The following is a 22,814-nucleotide window of genomic DNA, read 5'->3' on the forward strand; positions in this document are numbered from 1 at the left end:
CGCAAAAAGTTGTGTAAATAGCAACACGCGAGGACGACAGTTTGAACTTTTTCTGGTGAAAGTGGAATAGTTCTTTGAAGCACTCCGAATCGTGAAACCAGTATACCGAAAGCATTTTCTACGATTCGACGAGCGCGGCTTAACCGATAGTTAAATATTCGTTGCTGTTCGGTTAGTCCTGCCTGAGAATATGGTTTCATTAGATGTTCCGATAGTTGAAATGCATCATCCCCAACGAAAACATATGGGAGCATCTTGTCGCTCATTGGCAGCTGACTAGGTTCGGGTAAATTCAAGGTGTTTTCATTAAACGCCATTCCAAATTTTGTGTGACTTAAAACACCTCCATCGGATATTCTGCCGTTGACGCCAATATCTACCATAACGAATAAAAATAGTATGGAATAATTGTTTTACTTGTTTACTTTTATCTGATCATTTATGACCTCAATAATTGCTTCGCATGTTTCGTTGATAATACGACCAATAGAATGCTCAGATATAGCACTGACGAATTTTAAATCCGCAAACGTATTACCCGTTGCCAGAAAACGAAGAGTTATCGATAGACTATGACTGACTGGTATAGCTTTACGCATTTGAGTATCTTTTTTTATGATTTTGGGTGTAATCATTTAAAGAAGTTTATGATAAGTCTCCTCATCCATGCGGAGGAAATTTTTGAAATCGTTTTGACAACTTAATCTTAGCTCATTAAGAAGATTTTCGTGAGTAAACTGGCTTCGTTTTTTCAACCATTCCTTCATCCACACACGTTTCTTCCGAACCTGTCTTTTCTTTTTAAACGCTAGAGCTAGTCCCACAGCAATGCAGCAGTCGTCAGTGTCACTCATATTTTATCGTTTATATTTTTTAAATGAAATGAAATGATCAAATTCGCAAAAAAAAAATTTTCCCGATAAAACAACCGCACGTCTATCACCTCAAAATTAAAATAAATATAAATGATTGAAAGCTTATGCATGATGTGTGTATATGACACGTCAAACAAAATTTACTAATACACTCTCACATGCTTGACAAGCATTTGAACAATGTATATGCCGCTTTAAGTAAAAATTATTACGAAACTAACGTCTATTCCAATGAAATAAAATCTTAAAAACGTTTATTTGAAGTGACATTTCATAATTTAAATATTGTTTTTTACTTAAAGACTTAATTATCGAAAATTAAAAAGTAGAATATTGTAAATGATATTTAAGTACACAAGTTAATAATTTTATTAGAAGAATAATTATTAATTTTTGTAAGAATATTTATACAAAATATGCATTAAGTACAAATATTTAATCTTGTCTGGTTACATAAATATTATTTATTCTTTAAATATAAAAGAAAAATAACTTACCTTCAAAATAGAGTAACACAAATTCAAATTACTTCTTAATTAAATTAAATTGATTTGTAATTCTGCTAAGTTCTGATAACAAATTCGTGGAAAACTGTTATTTCCATATTTTTATATGAATTTTAACATGGTTTATAGTACTGCTCTTATTTCAAAAGTTAAATTATTTTTTATATATTTAAATATTTACACGTGTTTTCTAACACGTAATTGCCTTCTTATCTGCAAACCCAGAGTATGTATAATTCTGAATTTTGACTGTCCTCGTCCTCGCTCGGAGTCATAGACACTTCTTATTATTGCACTAAGGGAAAAGTATCATCTGCCAGTTTCATTATTTCAGGAATAGAAATTTATTTAAAGTGGTTGAAGTTACAGGGTGATTAAAAAAACATTATTGAATTATTTAATCACCCTGTTTATTTCTTATTTTAACATAAGAAACAATTTTTTGAAATTTTTAGTTTAAACTCAAATATCTATTTCTTTTTTAGAAAATCATCGTTATTCGAGTTAAAATTTAATTTTGTTTGCATTTGAAAAATTGCAGAAGATGGAATCCTTGATAAATAAAATAAGGGGTTTTCTAATTGGAATAAGACTATGACTAAAAAGTCAACAATATTTTCCTTTAAGTTTTGGAAGAAAGAACGATTAAAAATTTAATTTTATTTCTATTATAAATTTTGTATAACAAATATATACTTCCCTATATAAACGTCTATCAAAGGAAATTAAGGCTTAAATTTTCAGGAAAAGCAAAAAATACTTGAGTCTTCTATTTGTAAATGTTTGAAATCTTTTAATTGGTCTTCTGCCATATTTGAAAATCAACACAAAATCATCAAAGCTGCAAATATTAATTTATTACCATTCTCTACTTTTTGGATGCATTTGAAAAACACTCTCAAGTCGTTTGCATCTTTATAGATTTTAGTAAGGCATTTGACAAATTGAGTTATGAAATTCTTCTCTTCTTCTTAACAATCTTTTCGTTCTGTAGTTTTTCGTCATATCTTAAAGATAGATATTATTGCGTCATGTTCAGGAGTAACCCTTTAAGTCAATTTAAAGGCAATTCTGCTGTACCTCAAGGGAAACATCTTGGTCCATTGCTGTTTATTTTATGTATTAATGATTTGTCTTCTGTTTAAAATAATTATATTGCACTAATAAATTATGACTTTATGTTGAGTTTGTCACATTTGAATAGTTATTTCTTTTTTTTATGAAGTTGGTGTTTCACTGGACTCGAAATAAACTCTAGTCCTTACAGGATTACTATAATTGTGCAAATGATTTTTGCAGAAGCTTTATGGATGAAAAGGAAGAGAAGATGTTGTATTTTCTTTTATCTGATGCTGGTGATTTCCAAAAAATTAGGGTCTTATAAAAGCCAAATCTTTTTACCATTTCAACTTTGGATTTTCACCAAATAATAGAGATTTTTGAATCATCCTGTTAATAAATTTGATGCTAATATACTGTGAACTATAAAATTGGACCCAACTTTACCTTGTCGTCCTAAAATTCTCATACTCCACTATATCCCAGTACGTACACACCACGGAGTACAAAACGACTATTTTGAGTCTCACAAAACTATACACGGAATAAACCCAGAGGAAATTAAGGACTGTTCTTTCTTCTACAACATAAACTACTATATGAATTGTGTGCTCCATATGTTAGTACCCTCCAACACAATATCAAATACACACATACATATGTGTTTGTGAACATATCTGCATGTAAGAAGGATGAGAATATTATTTCTTTTCATAAACCAAAAAGCATTTCGTGTGCATAGCTATCTAGATATGAGTAGATACGGTTTCCATCAGGTCTTACATAAAGACACTCTGGAATAGATGTTGAGACGCATTGCCAAAGGCTAAAAACCCAAAAATCCCACTCGTAATAGGATACACTTATACATATACTCGTAAGCATAGGTTAGATAGTCCTTCTGATTTTCCAAAAGCAACAGAAAAAAAAAGTTGAAAAACAAAGCAACATTGAAAATACAAAACATCATTCATCCTAAAAATCTCTTCGGAATGGTGTTATATACCCCATTGAGATTTGGATCCTAATTAAAACGCGTAGATATTGTTAACACTTATATTGGCAACTTTTCAAAAAAGGACTTAGCCATGCATTAAAAGAGGAAATTAAAATGTATACAAGAATAGATAAAAATATCTACACATTTACATATGTATGTAAGGTATAGTAGACTCATTGTGTCCTTTTTCTTGATATATTTATAAATGTAGTTGTGATTTTGTGATGGAAATGAATTCTATAGTTTTGTTAGCTTCTGCTTTGTCCTATAAAAGGATAATGGGGTGTCGAAGAAAATGAATCTTAACGACAAAAGAGAAAATGAGCATATTTTATTTTGACTTTTTATTAGACGTCCATTTGCATGAACAATGCATACGGCACTTTGATATGTGCACTTAACATATTTTGCATTTCATATATTAAGAATTATGTGGAAAGCTATATGGACCGTGTCCTGACATTAAATAAAGTCATGTGAAACTCGCCATATTTTTATTGTTGAAGAAAATATTATTGAGAATCCAAATATGGAATCAAAAATAAATTGATCAATTTCTTGTCATAATTTCTGTTTCTGAATAATCAGAAGCAGAAATATATAAAGTATCTAAAGGACAAGGTTGGAATTTTATTTTATTTAGTTGTAAATACCTTTAATAGTTTATGAGAATGCTAAAGACTTTCCAAAATAATTTATTTAATAGAAAGATACCGAATTGAAAGAAATGTTGTTATGCCTACAATAACACAGAAAAATGCATGAAGGATTCTCAAAAAATTGAGTGGGAAAAAGAGACCTAAAATATGTCACAAACCAATAACGCTAGAAACTTCAAATAAATTTTATATTACATATTATAACATGATATCAAACAAGTATTATTAAAAAAAAAATATTTAAAAAAATTCAATACATTTTTAATACAAATCCAACAGTCAGTTTTTTCATTAAAATAAAAAAAAATACCACACAAAATTGGAAAAATTAGTGTTTCACACGCTTAACATATAGACGAGTTTTTCTCACCGCTTAAAAATATTACTTTGTTTTGTAAAGGAGGCTAATAAAATTTAAATAACATAATGTGTATATTCAAGGATATACTTTTGTTATTAAATTATTTTAGATCGCTGTCCTCCATCAAGGTATAACTAACTATTTAATTTGGACGACTCCCTGGTTCCAACAGTTTTTTTTAAATATGTCATGTTAAAGAGTTAAAACACAATAGCTTAGAGCGTTTTTATTGTTATAAAAAAAAAGAATCTAATATTAAAATTTGTTTGGCTTTTTTAAGTGTTTTTTCGAACTCAATTTTTGGGAGTCTATTATTACTATCGTTATCAGTCTGCTTACTCGTAGGTTGGAGCTGATGCTAGAAAATATTTGAGTAAAAAAAAACTTAAAAATTGTAGAAAGAAAAATGTTGTTGCGGTAAATTTTACCACAACAAGTTTCACTTCCCTTGTTGCTAACTACCCTTAATGAGTTCTTACTGCGGCCGCAAAATTCTGGAAGAGTTTAGTAGAAACCTGGACCATCAGCCAGTGACCTGCTATTCTAGCATTTTGGGAAAGCAAATTTAACAGGTCCTACCAAAGTGTGCGAAAGGATTCCACACCAACGAACTGTGCGACTGTTGGCCCACATATTGGATAAACAATATCGTCAAGGCATGAAGACGATACCCATGCCCAACAATGTGTGTAGAAAAGTCACACCAACTTTAACGTAGTTTGGCCGAGGCCCACCATAAAGTACATAATTATTAACGATAGAAAAATCACTCCAAGAATATCTTAATAACTTTTATTTTAATTATAAGCTTGGCTATCGACTTCCTTTAACACCACATAAGTAGTCTTTCCTCAACTAAAAACTAGAGCATCTAAATACTCGGTAATGCGAGGAATTCCACATGATTTTTCCAGAAAGTCTTGGCTGGAATGGGTTGGAAAGTGAAGAGCTGAACTCACTCATTGAGCTACTGGGTGATCGCATCACCTTTTAAAGAGATCGCGTGCGATGAAAGATATCTGGCTTCGCGGTCGCACACCCCAATCTTATGGATGGAGGCAGTTGCGGGACCGAGACAGATCGATCACCACGCAAAAGATCCGAGAGGATTGCCTAAGGGCAGGTAGCCGGAAGGGTCATGCTCGCCATGATGATGGCCACTTTTTGGATTGCGCCCAAAGTTATTAGACGAAGGAAAAACCGTGTGAAGGATTTTGTTTTAAAAAAAAACCCTACATTTTGTTGGACTGTCGAGAAAAGTTTTCTTTGAGGAAGGACTACGATAGCTGTGGTGGAAGTGGAAAAGTTAAGTATAGTGTTTTCTTTGTTTTTTTTGAAAGATATTGTTTTTTTTTCGTCCTTTTGACCTTCGCGTCAAAAATCCGTTTTTTTGTTCCCGGTACTACGGGAAGTGTTTAACCGTTTTCGAAAATTTTCTTGAAGTGATTTTTCTTGGTTTGTCTTTTTTTTGTTTTCCAATTTTGGTTATAGATTAATAATCTTTCTCTTGTTTGCAATACATTTAGTGAGAATTGACCTTCTGTCAATCTCCATCCTTCAATTTGTATCTTTTCCTTTTTTTATTATAAAAGATCCTGGTTTTTAATCCCGGCTTCGGCCAAGGTTTTCCAGGCAAATAAATACAACTTAAATTTCCCATCCGGAAAACAAAACCTTTCTTGTATTTCATTCTTTGTTTGAAGACTAATTTTTCAGCTACTGGTTTTTGGTAAACTTAAAGTAAAAAGTTTCCTGGCGCCCACTATAATCAATACGACTTGGTGAAATTCACCTCATCGTATTTCGATATCATTTTGATATCAATTTTATTAATCACCTTGATTAATAAAATATTCACCCCATCGAAACCCCCTCTTAAGCTGAACTACTGGGCTGGCAATACTTTTATTGCTACCTGTGGTGAATTCTTCCACCTGTTTTTCATATCGACTGACGTAAAGTGTCATAATAACTCTCGCGGCACATCGGCGTTGTGCAATTTCGTTTTTTAATTTTAAATCATTTAAGTTAAAATGAATTTAATTCGCGTTCGATCTTCGATTCGTAAAGATCCTCTCGGATCTTTAAAAACAATCGGAATTATAGTCAGTCCGTCGGGTCGGTTATACGGTGGAAAATTTCTCTGCAATGTTTTGTTCTTGAATTTAATGAAAAGGTGCATTTAAGTACATGATTTGCTTTTTCAATAAGACATTAGTTTTACAAAAGTGTCCCTTTTGCTGTTATTGGGACATTTATATCCTTGAAACTCGTTTTTAAATCTTAGTTTTGGAATATCTAAACAAATTCACTTAAAATGTAGATTTCTTTAATTTAAGTTGTTTTATTCAACAGAAAATCAGAAAGAAAGAAAATGCACGACTGGGTCGCTAGAACTTGCCAATTTCTTCAAAAAGCTGTTTAAACATATTAACTATATTTTAAGATTTAAAAATGTACCTCCAAAATAAAGAAAACTTAAAAAAACAAAATAACTTTTATGAGGGTACCTTTCTGGAGCGATACCCAAATATGTTTTTCTTGTAAAAAGAATCCAAATTAAGAATACAAAATTAAGAGAAAGTTTTTAAAGTATATATCGGTTCATTTATGAAAAAAATGTAATTTTTTATTTTTAACCAACAAAATAATTTGTGACTGCTGTTAATTATTTGTATTAAAAAATGAAAAAAACGCCTTACGCTAATCGGTTGAAAATTTTGATTTCAATCGAGACAATAGTTTGGGCTGTAGGGGCCCAGGACAGACAGACAGATGGGCGAAATTTTTAATCACTTTATGTGAATATTTTTTTTGTTTTCTTAGAAACAAATTTTATGAAAATAATTTAAAGCAATAAAGTTTTTTTCAAATTTTATGTCTTATGAATGTCGTTAAATTACTAATAAATCTTTTGTTAAATCATTTACTTATACAACTTAAGTGAGCTTTTTGGCTCATATGACCCCCTGGATCGCCCATTGTTAAAAAATTGATGAATTTTTGCTGTGTTTTTAGAATAGGGCTAAATTTCGGGATCATATTAAGTTCTTGGTCCCAGTTCTCAGTTAAAAGTGGAACAAAGTTTAAGGAATTAAAATACAAATTTTGTTTTCATATACAAAAAATAAATAATTAAAAATATAACGCAATACGATTGGAAAAAACAAAACGAATGATCTCAAAGGGGGTGGGGGTGTCATGACGCCTATGATCCCCTCCCTGTATCCTCCATTGTTGACAGAAGGGCTTGGACTGGAAGTTATCAGTTTCCAGCCTCTTTTTTATTATTGTTTTAAATTGCAGTGTTAGCAAAGGGTTAACAAATTTTCACAACCTAAGATATTTAGTATTACAAGAAAAACGTAGCAAAACTTTTTTAATCCGAAAAATATTAAAGAATTTTTAAATTCTCATCGTTCCCAAAGTTTTGACATTTCTAGATGATTTTAAATCAAATTTTGTTAAAGAGATTTCGTTGTGTGCGTGTGTATGTATGTACGCATAAACCTTCGTCTGTAAGTTAATACGGTCGTACGTTCTAGATATCTTTTCTGGACCTCCATATCTTAAGAACTAGCAAAGATATCTATCTGCTTCAAAAGGAAACATTTAAATTTCCTGAAACGGTTTAAAGTTATAATACAAATTTAAAAAAATTGTTCAACAATTTGATTTACGTTAAATGTCTCACGAACCAAAGAATCTATTGACTTCAGCTATATTTTATATTTTATAAAATACATTGTGGTGTGATACCAAATTGGTTTTTATAAGTAAAAATAAACTGAAACTGACCTTTGAATATTTTACGAACAAACAACTGATATTGCCTCCAAGTTAATTGTATGCATCCTAGAATAACTTTTTTGATATCTGGTTACATTTGGGAAAAAAATCTAATTAAATTGTTTTTTTTTTTTTTTTTTTTCGAAAACAATATTTTTTGTGAAATAAAAAAAAGTTTTAAGACAAGATTTTTAATTTTTTAAAAGCTATATGAGTCGAAAGTGAATTTTCACCAAGTTTAAGTACTAGGTTTTTATTTTTTTTAAAAGAAAAGTGTCAATTAGATTTTTCTTAAAATTTTACTGAATATTGACAACAATATTTTTAAACGATTAAAGTAGTTTAAAGCCAACATCTCAAAGTTTTGAAAAGATAATTGTGTCCAAAATCAATTTTTACCAACTTTTGTTAAATTTACTATTAAGTTTTTATTTTTTGTAAGAAAAACTGTAAATTTCATTTTTCTCAAAGTTTTACCGAATGTTGAAAACAATATTTCTTATAAGACAAAATAAGTTTTCATGTTTTTGAAAAAAAAAAAAAATTTAGTCGAAGTTCAATTTTTACCAACTTTGAGTAATGTTTTTGTTATCTTTTTATTTTTTATAAAAAAAACTGTCAATTTGATGCTTCTCAAAATTGTACCAAATGTTAAAAACGTTTGTTTTCTTTGCACACGATTGTTTTAGAGATAAAAAAAATTGTTATTCGTACAATTTTCGAGGTGATTGATACATTTTATTTTCAGTTTGTTTTTGATATATAAAAAAACTGTTAATTGTAATAATATTTTTCAAAAAATATGCTGGTTTGGTATCACGTTACAATATATAGTATAAAATGTAATTCAAACCTTTAGCTTAATTGGTTCTTTAGATATTTAGGGTTAACAAAAATGTTCAACTTTTTGTAAACTGCTATAACAAAATTTTTTTGAAGTCGATATTTCTTGTGGTTCTTGAGCTTTGATCGACGAAAAAAACGTCGCGAACGTACGAACGTACATATGAAACATGCACAGATATCTTTCTAAACATTTTTTATTTCGACTCTAGGGAACTTGAAACGTTAAGGAATGTCAAAATTCCTATGGGAAGTTAAAAACGATAAAAGGTGAAGCTATCGACTTTAATTTAATGTTCATCTTACACAGAGGATTGTTATTAATTCAAAAAATACCTATCGAAAGTCAAATAAAAACCTAAAAGAAAAAACTACCAAAAATATAATGTTCATTTCAAAGTACTGAGAGGCTTGCAAAACATGCAATCTTTCGAGAATGCAATCTATTATGACTTCGGTATAAAGATTGCATTCAATGAATTGACTAAAAGAGTGGGACTTTTATAACAACTTTATTTTTAGCATTTTTAAAAATTTCATGAAGTAGGAAAATATCAAGGCGAGAAAATATTAATTCTTAATCAAATTCAAAACATCAAATATTAAATATGCTTTAGTTTTCGAGAATATTTCAAACAACAAAAACGATCTAAATATTTGTATTACATTGGACTTAATTCAAATAAAAAACATTGTTTGTCAAAATGTTTCTGATGTAGCCATTTAAATATTTGAGAAAAAAACACAACATGGCCAAAAATATAGTTAAATTCGTGAATTGGAAAATACCTTACAAATACTTTCAATATTTTTAGCTTAAAATGAAAATATCTCTTTTTAACCATAAACCTGAACTAAATATACGTTACACTCATCCTTATCCCTCTTAAATCACTTATTGGTATAAGAAAACACCAACATATAAAAAAAAGTAAATAAACAATTTAAATCCAGCTTTAAGGACTCTATCATCTATCAATGTCACATTATGAAGTGATCATATTTTGGATTTTTACCACATGAAACCCGTGTTTGCTGTTTATTCAACCCCATTGATATGCCGTTAAATAACTCTATGACACACGTATCCAATCCCTGTATGAAATCTCCCCAACAAAAAAAACATGCTGTGCAGCCACTTTGTTTCAACCCCATCTGTCAGTCAGCCACCCACATCATTGTTGCGTTATTGATACTATATTCCTATATTCAATCAAAAATCGATTAGCCGGCCGCCACCGACCGCTTTTTCTGGCTTCAAGCTCGCTCTCTATAAGGCCCTTGCTTTGACTTGAGTGCCTATGCCTACCTATTGAAATGGGGAAGGGACAACAACATTACACAGTGTATAACCAGAAGGGTTGTTTGTTATACCGTGCTTTGGTCGCATCAAATTTTCCATCCCCTTGTATTGACACTCGAGCTCGTATACGTTTATAGGTTATTGTTAGAAAGGGTAGCACCTGTGATCTTATAATACGTAAACTGTATATTTTGTGTTAGAGGTAGAGGCTGAATAATGATTTATGTTTTTTAATTTCTCTCAGCCGCTATAAATTTTGTGACTTGAATTTTGAAGCCATACTACACATACATACATATGTACACATACATACATATGTACTCGTATATAACTCCTTGTTAGCGCAAGAGAAAAGTCTTAGTTTTTTTCCAATGCGGAAGCAATTGGTTCACAAGAATCTTTTCGACAAATATATAAAGTTTTTAATTATTTAAAATGGAACAGTGAACAGAAAAACATGCAAATTTAACAACCCATTGGTTCATTATTATGGTGTTGATATGAACCAATGTTTGTCAATTTCTGTGATTTTTATGTTTTATTTCTCAAAGATGTCTTGTAATTGAAACCTTTCGACTCCATTTGGATAAACTTTTATATGATATGAATGTATCTATTGCATCGCTTGTCTCAAAAGCTTTAAATTCATTTGAGAAAATTCGAAGTAACATTATTAAAAGTTGGTAAGAATTGATTTTCGACACGAATTGTTTTCAAACTAAATTCATATAACAAAAAATGTTATTTTCAAAACTTCAGTAAATTTCTAATAAAATTCCAACCTTGAGTTTCACATCATTGCTTATAACGTCAATGTGTATAATTTAATTGATTTTTTTTTAAATCAATTTCTCTCATACTTAAAATACAAGAACAATTTTAATACTAAATAACGAAAACTTAATCTAAAACCAAGAAAATTAAACAAAAAAAAAACGGTTGACGTTGCGCTCTTAGATGAGTAAGACGTATTTTTCCTTCTCTAACGAGTCAAACCGATCCAAAATAACGAAGCGATTACGCAGCCTAAGCAACAAAGATCTTAGATCTTCAATCGCGAAAGTGCAAAAAAAAATTCAATAATGTCAAAGCGAGGTGATTCATCCAGTACTAATTACTGGAAACCCTTGCAAGTGTTAAGTGCTAGTGATGACACCGGTGAGAATGATGATGACATGTCCCCGGCGGAAAATGTAACTAAAGCTATTGCCCCTCCTATTAAACTACCTACTCCAAAAATCTACAGAGTTTGTTCATAATTTAATGAAAGAACTTAAAATAGAAAATTATTCTACAAAAAAATATCCATTAGGATTGAAATTTTTTGTGAGTGCATAACGTCCTTTAATTTAGTTTGCGAGTTACATATGTATATGACACATTCTCTCCCATCAAACCTAGATATTCGGTTAGCGGATACTTTTAATTCAAATGCATTTAAACTGCAACAATCTGCACATTCCTTCACGGAGCAGAGTGTAATATAATTCTTTTGTTTGTCTGGGTTATTTTGCTGATAAGCACATAAGCACATTATGAATATGAAATGAACAATATGAAATGAAAATAATTAAAATAATTAAAATAATAAAGAAAAGAAGGGAGTTGATTCCCGACGTTAATAAAGAGAAGACGTGTTTAAGATCGAAAAGATTTTTTAAAAACTGATTTTCGTATAAGAAAATCATAAATTGCGCGGCATTAAAAGACAAGATGTGTCAATATTTCACTCACGACCTCAAAAGTGAAATACCGTTCAAAGTTGTTCTCTTTGGGTTAGACGAAGTAAAAATCGATACTCTCAAATTCAAACTATCTAAATTAGGCTTACAATGCAAAGATATTAAAATGATTAAAAAGAACTATGACCATTATACTGCAGTGTTTTATATAGTTTTCCTTGAAAGGCAAAGTGTCAAAATTGCGGACTTAAGAAAAAATATTCGTCACGTTCTTCCTACTCAAGTTCGTTGGAAGTTTCAACGAAGACTAAAAAATAAAATTACTCAATGCCAAAATTGCCAAATGTATGGTCATGGAGCAGTATCAAAACCTACTGTGCAAATTGCTCTCAACCCCACAAAACTACCGAGTGTACTTCTACAGGCATTTTAAAATGCGCAAATTGTCAGGGAAATCACAAATCAACTGATATCAGCTGTCCCCGTAGAGTAAAATACCTCGAGATAAGAGGTAAAACAAAATACAAGAGAAGTCCAGCAATGACTCACGCTCAGCCAAACCAGCATAGTAGAACTGTGCCTAACTACATGAGCACACATGATTTTCCTACCCTCACAAGGCAGAATAGATCTTCTGTGCCTGCAACATCAGCAACTCCAGCCGCTCTCCAAGAACGTGGACCTCAACAGCAGTGGACCCAAAATGCAACTGCATGCCCTCAAAATGCAACCGTCAACGAGAGTGATCTTTTTACTAAAGACGAACTTTGCTCTCTTACTATGGACATGATAACGAAGTTAAGTGTATGTAAAACAAAATTTGAACAATTTAATGTTATAACGCAGCTTGCGACAAAGTATTTATACAATCATGTTAAGTAAATCAAACTCTCTTAATGTTTTATGTTGGAATGCCAGGAGTATTCGTTATATTTAAATGTACTGAGTTTTTCAATTATCTCTGTGATAATGATGTCGATATATATCTTGTGTGTGAAACCTGGTGTAATAGTAGCATCTCTTTCTCACACAATAATTATTATTGTCATAGATTAGATCGTCATCGTACCGATGATGACATAGGAGGTGGAGTTGCCATCGTAGTCAAAAAGAATTTAGTATATAATTTAGTACCAAACGTAAAAACTAATATTTTTGAAACAATAGGTAATGAATTAATATTGAATGATAATACTAAATTTAAAATCATTTCTATTTATTTTCCCGGGGGTGCTTCTAATGCTCAAATGATAAGTTTTTTTAAGAGTGATCTTAGAAAGCTTATATCCATTAATGACAAATTTTTACTCGGGGGTGATTTCAACTGCCGGCATCTAAATTTGGGTTGCAAAAGAGCAAACAAGTGGGGAAATTTGTTACTGGATATCATTATGAGGTATCCAGTAAGCTTGCTCTATCCAAATGGGCCAACATACTTCCCAACCAACAAAAAGTCTTCGCCATCAACATTGGACATGATCATTACGAACTCGCCTGAAATCGTTACCCAGCCTGTGGAAATTAACGCTCTGAGTTCAGATCATATTCCAATAAACTGTGATATTCTCTTTAATAGTAAAATAAAAGATGTGCAATACCTAGATTATAAAAACGCAAATTGGAATAGAATAGAACAAAAATCAAACAACACCTTAGAAATACATCCTGTGATATAGATAGTATAAGTAGTTCCCACCAAATTGATGAAAAAATAGATTTTTTCATCAATTTGTACTGTTCTTCCACAGTACATTTTAAATTTAATCAAGCTAAGAAATAGATTGAAAATATACACAAAACAAATAGCTTTCGAAATTTCTAAGTTCAGAAACAAAACATGGAATGAAAAACTTTGCACTCTTGATCCAAATTCGAAACCATTTTGAAAATTGCAAAAGTACTTAAAAATAAAAATAAATTTGTTCCTCACTTAGAACACAATAATACATTGCTAATTACTAGTGAATTATAATCCGTTGATTAATGATACCAGTTCAATTGATAACGAAGTATATGACACAATAAATGGCTTAAACCATACTAATGAATCCTTACCCACAGATGTCTTCGTTTCCAACGAAGACATAAAAGATATAATACGTAATATGCGTAATAATAAAGCACCAGGAATAGATACTCTTAAAAATATTTACCTTAAAGAGCTACCAATCATTGGAATAACATTTGTATGCTTTATTATTAACGCTTGTATCAAGTTGCAATACTTTCCAAGTAAATGGAAAACCGCGAAGATCACACCGATTCTCAAACCAGGAAAACCACCAAATAACCCAAATAGTTATCGTCCAATAAGTCTGCTCAGTAACTTAAGCAAAATATATGAAAAGGTCATACAAATTAAATTTCTGTATTTTCTTGAGACCTCGAATGTCATACCAGACCAACAATTTGGTTTTAGACAGGGTCATTGCTCCTCACACCAAGTCCTTAGAATTTGCAGACACATTAAAGAAAAAATTAGTGCAAAACAGTCTACAGGTCTTGTCCTTTTGGATGTTGAAAAGGCTTTTGATAGCATATGGCATGACGGGATACTTCATAAATTAAAGTTATTTGGTTGTCCTTTATATCTCGTAAAAATAATACAAAGTTTTCTCAGAAACAGACAATTTAAAGTAAATATGAATAACATACATTCATCATTAAAAAATGTACCCCAAGGATCAGTATTGGCTCCATTATTGTACATTACCTACGTTGCTGATTTTCCAGAAATTTGGAATTGCGAAATAGCAATGTTTGCCGATGACACCGCTATTTATAGCTCAAATAATTTTGGCCATGAAATTGAGAATGACTTGCAACATGGTTTAAACAAAATCTACGATTATTTTAAATCATGGAAAATTAAGCTTAATGCTGAAAAAACACAGGCCATATTTTACAGCCTTACCACTTGGTCAGCTTTAAATTAACAATTGTGATATCCCGTGGGTTAATTCTGTCAAGTATCAAGGTGTATACTTAGACAAGACATTAACTTTCCGTGACCATATCACAAAAACCCTAAACAAGATAAGTATTACTACTAAAATGCTTTACCCCCTTATATGTAGGAAATCACCCCTGAGTAAATCAAATAAAATAATCCTCTGTAAAGTAGTTTTTCAAGCTATAATTTTGTATGGATGTCCAGTGTGGGGAACTTGTGCAAAATCGCACATTCAAAAACTACAAATTTCACAAAACAAAACTTTGAAAATGATGGCAAATCTACCTTAGTTTTTTTCCACTCAACTCTTACATGAACAAACCGGTGTATATCCAGTTGCAAGAAAAATTGAATTTCTGAACCAAAAATTTAATTTAAGATGTAGCGATTCTAAAAATGTATTAATACAAAATTTAATAAAACAATAAATGCATATAATTTATTTATTTATAAATATGCATGTATATATGTTTTGTTGTATTATTATTTGTTTTTTGTTTAAATTATTCATTATTTATTTACTTATTTTCTTATATGTTAATTAATTTATTTATTTATATTGTCTATATATTTATTATTTATTCCCTGTTACAATTATTATTTAAAAACGCAAATATTATGCCCCATAGCCTGGCAATTCCTTTAGATCTTAAGTTTTATTTTTATTTAGTCATTTTTTTCCTATTATATAAAACCCTGCATAAAACATATTAAATGAAGGTTTTATTCATAGTTTTCCTTCAAATGTAACCTCCAATTCAAAATATCTTTAAAATATTATAAAATTTTTCAGTTGTAAGATATAAATTAAATATCAAATCTCTGAGCAAGCTGCGTATTATAAAAACAAAAAAAATAATTTGTAAAAAGCATTTATCTATGAAAATAAAATATCTATCTATCTATCTAACCTTGAGTTTTTTCTTATAAAAATTTAAATCTTAAAGAAATACTACAAAAAATTTGTAAGAATTGATGTTCGATTCTCGATATCTCAAGAATAAATGAATGCATTGAAATAATTTCATTATATGCTGAATTTTGTTGTTAACTTAGAAAATTCAATCTGTATTTTTCTATTGTTTTTCCAATAAAAAATCTAGGGAGTAAATCCAGATTATGAATCCAAACTTATATGGAAAATATAGTTGCTATAGTTTTAATTAATTTTTTAGAAAAATTCAATTGACAACCTTTTCTACAAGAAATGAAAACCTACACAACCAACAAAAAACTGATAAGAAGGGTTATCGACTTGAGTTTTAGGAGAACAAAGAAATGTATTGACTTCAAGTTTTTTATCCCACTAAAAATATTGTTATAAACATTTTGTTTAATTTTAGACAAATCGATAGACGGGATGGGAAGATATTAGTGTGGGTCGTATTCCTGCCTCTTTATAGTTAAGTTATTAAATGTTTTCAATTTGTTGTTTCTTTTTAGAACCTCACAAAATATCTGTCATCCAATAAAATCATACAGACTGGCCTACATCAATTAATCAGATGCAAATGTCGCAGTCAAAAGATTTTATAATTCTAGAAAAAATTTCAGGCGTTAACTAACCATATAGTCTCTACTAAGGGATGTCTGGTGATGACCCAAAAAAAAGTCCCCAAGAATCTGAAGTGAGCTCTAGCGGCAGTAAAGGCAAACATGGAGTTTGTTTCAGTTTTTCACGTTTATCTCGAAAACTATTTGTCGTATCAAAAAATTTTGTTCTATAAAATTAAAGCTCATTTAATTTTATAAAAAAAAGCTTCCATACATTTTTTCGTATCCCTTACAAAAACTCTAGCGACAGTGAAGAGAAACATACGTTTTTTTCGATTTTTCGGGTTTATTTAAAAAAAATATTTGTCGTATCAAAAAATATTATTCTATAAAATTAAATCTTATTAAATTTTTGAAAGAAAAAATTGTATCAGGTTATTAATAACTCCTTGATTAAAATTATTTTCTTTTCTTGTGGTGTTAAAGCCATAAGTAGAAATATCAGATCAACATTTTAACCTATCACTGCAACGTTTGTAGTCCCCACAGATTTTTCTATTGAAGTTTGAATAATTAATAGGTCAGCAACGTCAGGTGCTTCTCTCACCTCTATTCATGGGTTACGAAGTGCCGTGGATAGACAAAATAACAATCTTGACTTATTTTTTTCGTTGGAAAGAAAATCTATTTGTTTCATGTTTATCATAGTTACATGATCAAATTGAATATCGACTGACTTCTTAAGGTTATATCTTCGATTTTGTTCCGCTCTTTTTGTACTGTATTCCAAAGAAGAGTAACCATCAAACACCACAGTACAACTTTTTGCCGAATAATGTTTTTGAAGGTACTAAATTAAGGAATGTCAAATTCTTGAAATATAGGAATCTTTGGGCCACAATAATTTGTGTAGCAAGAAGCCACCATCCACAATAATGTCAAAGTCAAGGAAATCAATATTTGTTGTGGATACTTGAAATATGTCGTATAGCGCTGACTTATTTGTTTTTTGCATCCCATTTAAATCGAACAATGATATTGGAAAGGGAGCCAACTTATACTCCATACTCTTTAAGTCTTCATGGGACTGTTTACTTATACTTATTCTTTAGAATATCATCAAAGGATCTATTAGCACAGTTTCACCTCGAATCTTTACAGAATTTGACATACTTCTGAAACTCGTTGGCTCACTATATAGCTCATTGCCTGCATGCCTAGAGAATAAGAATTGTAGCAAGTTACTTTATCATCTCCAACGATGCCACTCCGTATTGACATGATTTCATTTGTAACTGGAAATGGAGGATGACTTTGAAACCAATTTGACAGCTTTGCAATGTCTGTATTATCTCCCGTACGTGCCTCCCCAAATGTTCATATTGCTCACTAGCAGGAAAAAGAACGCCACTGAATTCTTCGAGTGATGAGCAAATTTCATGAGTAGCAGTCAGCCCTAGAACCTATTAGCTAAGTACACTATCAGTGATTCCACGCCCTCCTGTCAAGTCACCCATACTCTTCATTCCACGCATTAGAGTTTATTCATTTGTCTGGTCCGACCACACCCCTGTCCATAATCGGTCAGTTCTTTTCATAGTAAAGTAACTCTCTTGCACACAGTTTTAAAATTCATCTGGGGTCATTACAGAAGGTAGTTTTATCATGCCCTGCAAATGTATGAGACATGATTTGGCGTACACTTCACACAGTTAATATGGGCATTCCAATCGCTCCGCGTGAAGAAGACTCATCAAGAACATTTTTGTGACATTTTGGATTTCCTATAATTAATGTTGGTTTTTTCGACTAGTTCCATTATTATTTTAGCTAAATATGTTTGTATTAGTATTAAAGCACTAACTGACCTAGTGGCAGCTTTTAATTGCAGCATCTTTTCAACACATGTCAACCTTAAATGTCGATAGAGTTATTGCACAAACTAAAACAAGTACAAACAAATTAATATCATATTTTTTTAAAAAATTACATAAGCTTTAATTTTGTAGAAGCTTATTTTTGTATAGTTTTCAAGATAAACCCGAAAAACGGAAAAAAACGTATGTTTCTCTTCATTGCCGCTAGAGTTATTTTATAAACTATGAGAGATACAAAAAATTTCATGGAGGCCTTTTTTATAAAATTAAACGAACTTTAATTTGTAAAACAAAATTTTTTGATATGACAAATAGTTTTCGAGATAAACGTGAAAAACTGAAACAAACTCTTTAGTAAGCCTGCCAAGTTTCAAAACTGTTGGATTTTTTTTTGAGTTGAAGGCAATTTTGTTTCGTTCATTGACTGGACTAATACCTGTTGCTTTGAGGAAAAAGTGTCGCGGACACCAGAAAATTTAAGTTGGGTCCTGGGTAAAATAAATACAATTCTTTAACCTATATATATATATATATATTAAAGGAAATCAGTACTCAAAGAAAATCAAACCATGTCCTTTTTAGGGAACGCAGTTTTCTGTTTTTAGCAATCGTAATCAATCATTTTTTCCAAAATAAAATCGTTGATTAATTTTTGTACAAGGAATTTTCCTTTTGGTTTCTTGAAATATTTATTCAGTGTGTAGGTAAAAGTATATGTATGTCTTTGTGATCTGGTTTGTAAGAGTGTGAGTAGATACAAATTTCTCACCATAGGCTTAAATAAAATATGACCCCTATTCGTAAGACATGTACATAGGTATAGAGTTGTGTTTTGTCTTTTCTTAGAAATAAAACATTGATTAAATTCTCTGTCATCAAAAACCATCTTCTTTTGAAATATATAATTTCTTTTTACAACCACTCAATCTTTCATATAGACAGATTACACACAAAGCATCAAAAGCAGCACATGCATAAATAATGCTGTGTCCTTGTTCATCACTAGCAATTTTCGTATATTGGCCAAGTAAACAAAAAGGGTTATTGAAAAATAAGGGTACATGATTTGAATCACAGGCAATATCTCTCCCGCAACTTTACTAACACCGACCGTCTTCGCTGCCGCATCACAATGAATCCCCACGCTACCATACAACCAGGATACAAAGGAAGACATTTGAACTGAAAAAGGATTCCATCCGATAAGATATAAAATTAAAGTACCTCGCATAAGCAAAAATGAAATAAAACGTCATGAGGCCCACACATAGCGTATTACTCCATCTCCTTCCTCATGCCACAGCCACACGCATTCGAAAGATCCATCATCTTTCTTAACTCTTTTCCATATTAGGCAAGCCTGATGGTAATTGTGTGCCCGCACCAGTACCCGCACCACTACCCACACCACGTTCTCAATCTCAAGCACCAAGAATTAACATTTTATCATTAAAAGTATACCCGCAAGACGGTGCGGTGGTCTTTTTTGACTCAATTCAACCCCCAAGCTCCGATATTTTAGATACACGTTCGTTTGTTCGTTCATTTAGTGCATAGTGAGTGCCGCCCGTCTTGAAGCTTTCAATGAGAAGGATGAGATTTAAAATGGGAAATTCCTTAGGGGTGGCACTTCGTCTTCTAGTCACAAAAAATTAACAAAGAGCTAGGCGAGTATACTTATGCTTATGTATGTATTGTATACGTATCTATCTTACAATCTATCTATCTCTGTATCTACCAAAAAACCAAGATTGGATTTTGATGTTTAAAATTGGAAAATGCCTTCGGCTTGACATTATCCTCCTCGGCCTGTGTACATTTAAATTTTCTAAATTCATTCGAGAGTAATAATGGTTACTGTGTTAAATACTTCTCGTGGTAGTGGTGATAATGGTATGGTATAAAGCGAGTACAATACCCCAGGACTGATAAGAATTTTGAAGGACTAGACGAACGGTTCATAGACATATAGCCAAGAGGTATCGCATCTGGTTCTTGTCCTTAATGTTTGATAAAATGATGTGCTTTATCGTAAAGTTTTTATGCTTGTAAATAATAATAATCAATTGTCATTTGGGGAGATTTTTTAAATGTTGGTGTGTTGTTAGAATTGGCTTTAACATTAAAATGAATAAATAAATTGACTAACTAAATTTTTTGAAATTTCTAAATTGGTCATCTAACAATGCATCAATCTTTAATCTACGTGTAGATTTAGATAAAAACAAGTGGTGAATAGCATTTTATATCTGAACTTTCATCAAGCTATCCAATAAGTCTGATCATACAATGTCCGAAGACGCGCATCAAATACCAAGATTTCGTTTGTATTTTATAAGAATTTAGTACATTTTATAGGAGCTTAGCTAAGGATCTACGAGCAACAAGTCTATCATCATTCCTTCTTTAGACCTTAGAAAAATTGATTGATACAAGACTTCTGTCTATGTCGCAACATGCCTACTGTACAGGCACAACGGTTGAACCTGTGTTACACACTATATGGGTTCTTTCCTTCATCGAATCACATCTGTACTAAAATTTCTCAACAAAGATTGTTCGCTTGGGAGTTAATTCATTTAATGGTGACTAGCAAAATAATTAATTTATAACTGGGCAACTCTTCTACTAGACGATTCGTTAGTAAAGGGACACCGCAAAATACGTTGGATCGTTATTTCTACCTGGATCAAGATTTGTGTTAGAGATATGGGTTTTTTAAGAACAAAATTTTGAATTGTTTTAATGATGTAAAGTTCAATGCAAACAATATTTATTTTGCTTTCAATATACGAATCGTTCTATTATTCACATTTCAACTCTTCAAAAGGTTCACGCCAAGGATTTGGATTTATGTAAATATCAGAAATTGTTCCCTTCAAAGATAGAAAACCCTTATTCAGGGGAACTGGCTTCGGTTTGAGTGGAGCTTCAGCTATCCAACTTTGCCAAGCTCTAGCAGCTTGTTGTTTTCGTTGTGCTTCCAAAAGCCGTTGATGCTTTTTGTCCTTTAGTTCTTGTTCTCGCCTTCGACGTTGTTCTTCAATTTTCTTTTGTTCCCAAGCTTTTCTATTACTCTCGCTATCATCATTAGTTTGACAAACTTCTTCATATTCTTGCAATTCTGAGGTTGGATGGCCTTGTGGGTTGTCTTTGGGTTGGTGAATTTTATTGGCCAACCATTCTTGGTATTTCTTTTCGGCAAGTTGTTTTCGCTCTTCAAGTTGCCGTTGACGTTCTTCTTCGATTTGCTTTTGTTTTGTTTGTTCTAATGACTTAAGTCTTCTACAAAAGAAATAGAACAGTTTAATAGTTGGTTTTGTGTAAAAGATTTATGATTTTGAGATATCAAAAATGTTTTGCTGATGAATTGCAGAAAACTGCATACGTATGTGGAGTCAATTTATAGTTACTTACTTTTTGCCAGAAAGCCAATTATAAAACGCATTGGATTGGGATATTCTATTAGCTTCACATGTTTGTATGGTAAAACTTGCATTTGGTGCGCTATCAGTTGATGGCATTGTTTCCCCAGACGAGTTTAGATCTAATGGAGGAACTGATGAAGGAACATCGCTAATGCTTTCCATGCTAGTATCAATTTTCGCAGTACATATTGTAGGATTGATATATCTTTAAAATTCGAAAATTACATACAGAAAAGCAGTTTTTAGACATTTTTATAAAAAATGGAAGTATACCTGGAATAAATTCCACCTCCGCTAGATGCTTGTCGCGAAACAGTTGATTCTCTATCACTTGTAGCATTGGAGTTTTGAAAAATAAATTGTGCATCAAATCCTCTATATAATTTTGGTCGATCAATTTCCACACCGATATCATTCACACTTTTCGAATAAAAAGCCATAATGATATTTGATTTTTATCTTGAGTTTTTGGGTCTTTTGTTTTAATTTTTTTCGTTCATACACAAACTTAAAAGTAATAGGATTTTCAAATGATATTTTGTAAAACGCTTTCTATATAAAGAAAGAGAAAACTAAGTTGATTATAGGATCTTTGAAAGACAGATAAAGAAAAAGGAACATTTAACATATGTAAGTAACTAGAGCTATGATACAATGTTAACAGGATATCGAGGATTTCATCTTTTTGTGATAGAAGAATCTCACTCATGAGCTTTTTATTTTAATGAAGCATTTTTTTGGAATATTGTTCAAATGGTAGACATGTGCATTCAAGAGGACACAAGCGTCAACAGGTTTTTTCTTAAAACCAACCTCTGTCTATCAACTCCTACTCTCACCTCCACGTGGTGAACATCGGGTGCCTAGTACCTCAACTGGAGATTGGGTTCCAACCCCAGTGGAAAGTTGTTGGGGGCAGCAAACGAGAGAGGTGGGGAGAGGTGTTTCCACTAAGGCACCTCTCCTTATCCAGACGGCAGCGGAG

General features: G+C 31.5%; 1 protein-coding gene across 1 annotated transcript; it reads right to left on the reverse strand.

The window, feature by feature from the left end:
• Nucleotides 1-21,131: 21,131 nt before the first annotated feature.
• Nucleotides 21,132-22,392, reverse strand: LOC129947384 (coiled-coil domain-containing protein 34-like). Its single transcript, XM_056057919.1, has 3 exons — nt 22,103-22,392; nt 21,819-22,034; nt 21,132-21,686 (listed from the first exon to the last, which is right to left on the reverse strand). Exons 1-3 carry the CDS (start codon nt 22,267-22,269, stop codon nt 21,206-21,208), a joined length of 864 nt encoding a protein of 287 aa, XP_055913894.1. The 5' UTR covers nt 22,270-22,392; the 3' UTR covers nt 21,132-21,205.
• Nucleotides 22,393-22,814: the final 422 nt, after the last annotated feature.

The sequence above is a fragment of the Eupeodes corollae genome, chromosome 2 (assembly GCF_945859685.1).
Source record: "Eupeodes corollae chromosome 2, idEupCoro1.1, whole genome shotgun sequence".
Classification (NCBI taxonomy): domain Eukaryota; kingdom Metazoa; phylum Arthropoda; class Insecta; order Diptera; family Syrphidae; genus Eupeodes; species Eupeodes corollae.

What these genes read in the sequence shown, in the direction of transcription:
- LOC129947384 (XM_056057919.1), bottom strand. Translation starts at nt 22,269, where the DNA reads ATGGCTTTTTATTCGAAAAGTGTGAATGATATCGGTGTGGAAATTGAT. An exon ending in GGAGGTGGAATTTATTCCAG is followed by an intron (nt 22,035 to 22,102) that starts GTATACTTCCAT and finishes CGAATTTTAAAG; the next exon opens with ATATATCAATCCTACAATAT. An exon ending in AATTGGCTTTCTGGCAAAAA is followed by an intron (nt 21,687 to 21,818) that starts GTAAGTAACTAT and finishes TTTCTTTTGTAG; the next exon opens with AAGACTTAAGTCATTAGAAC.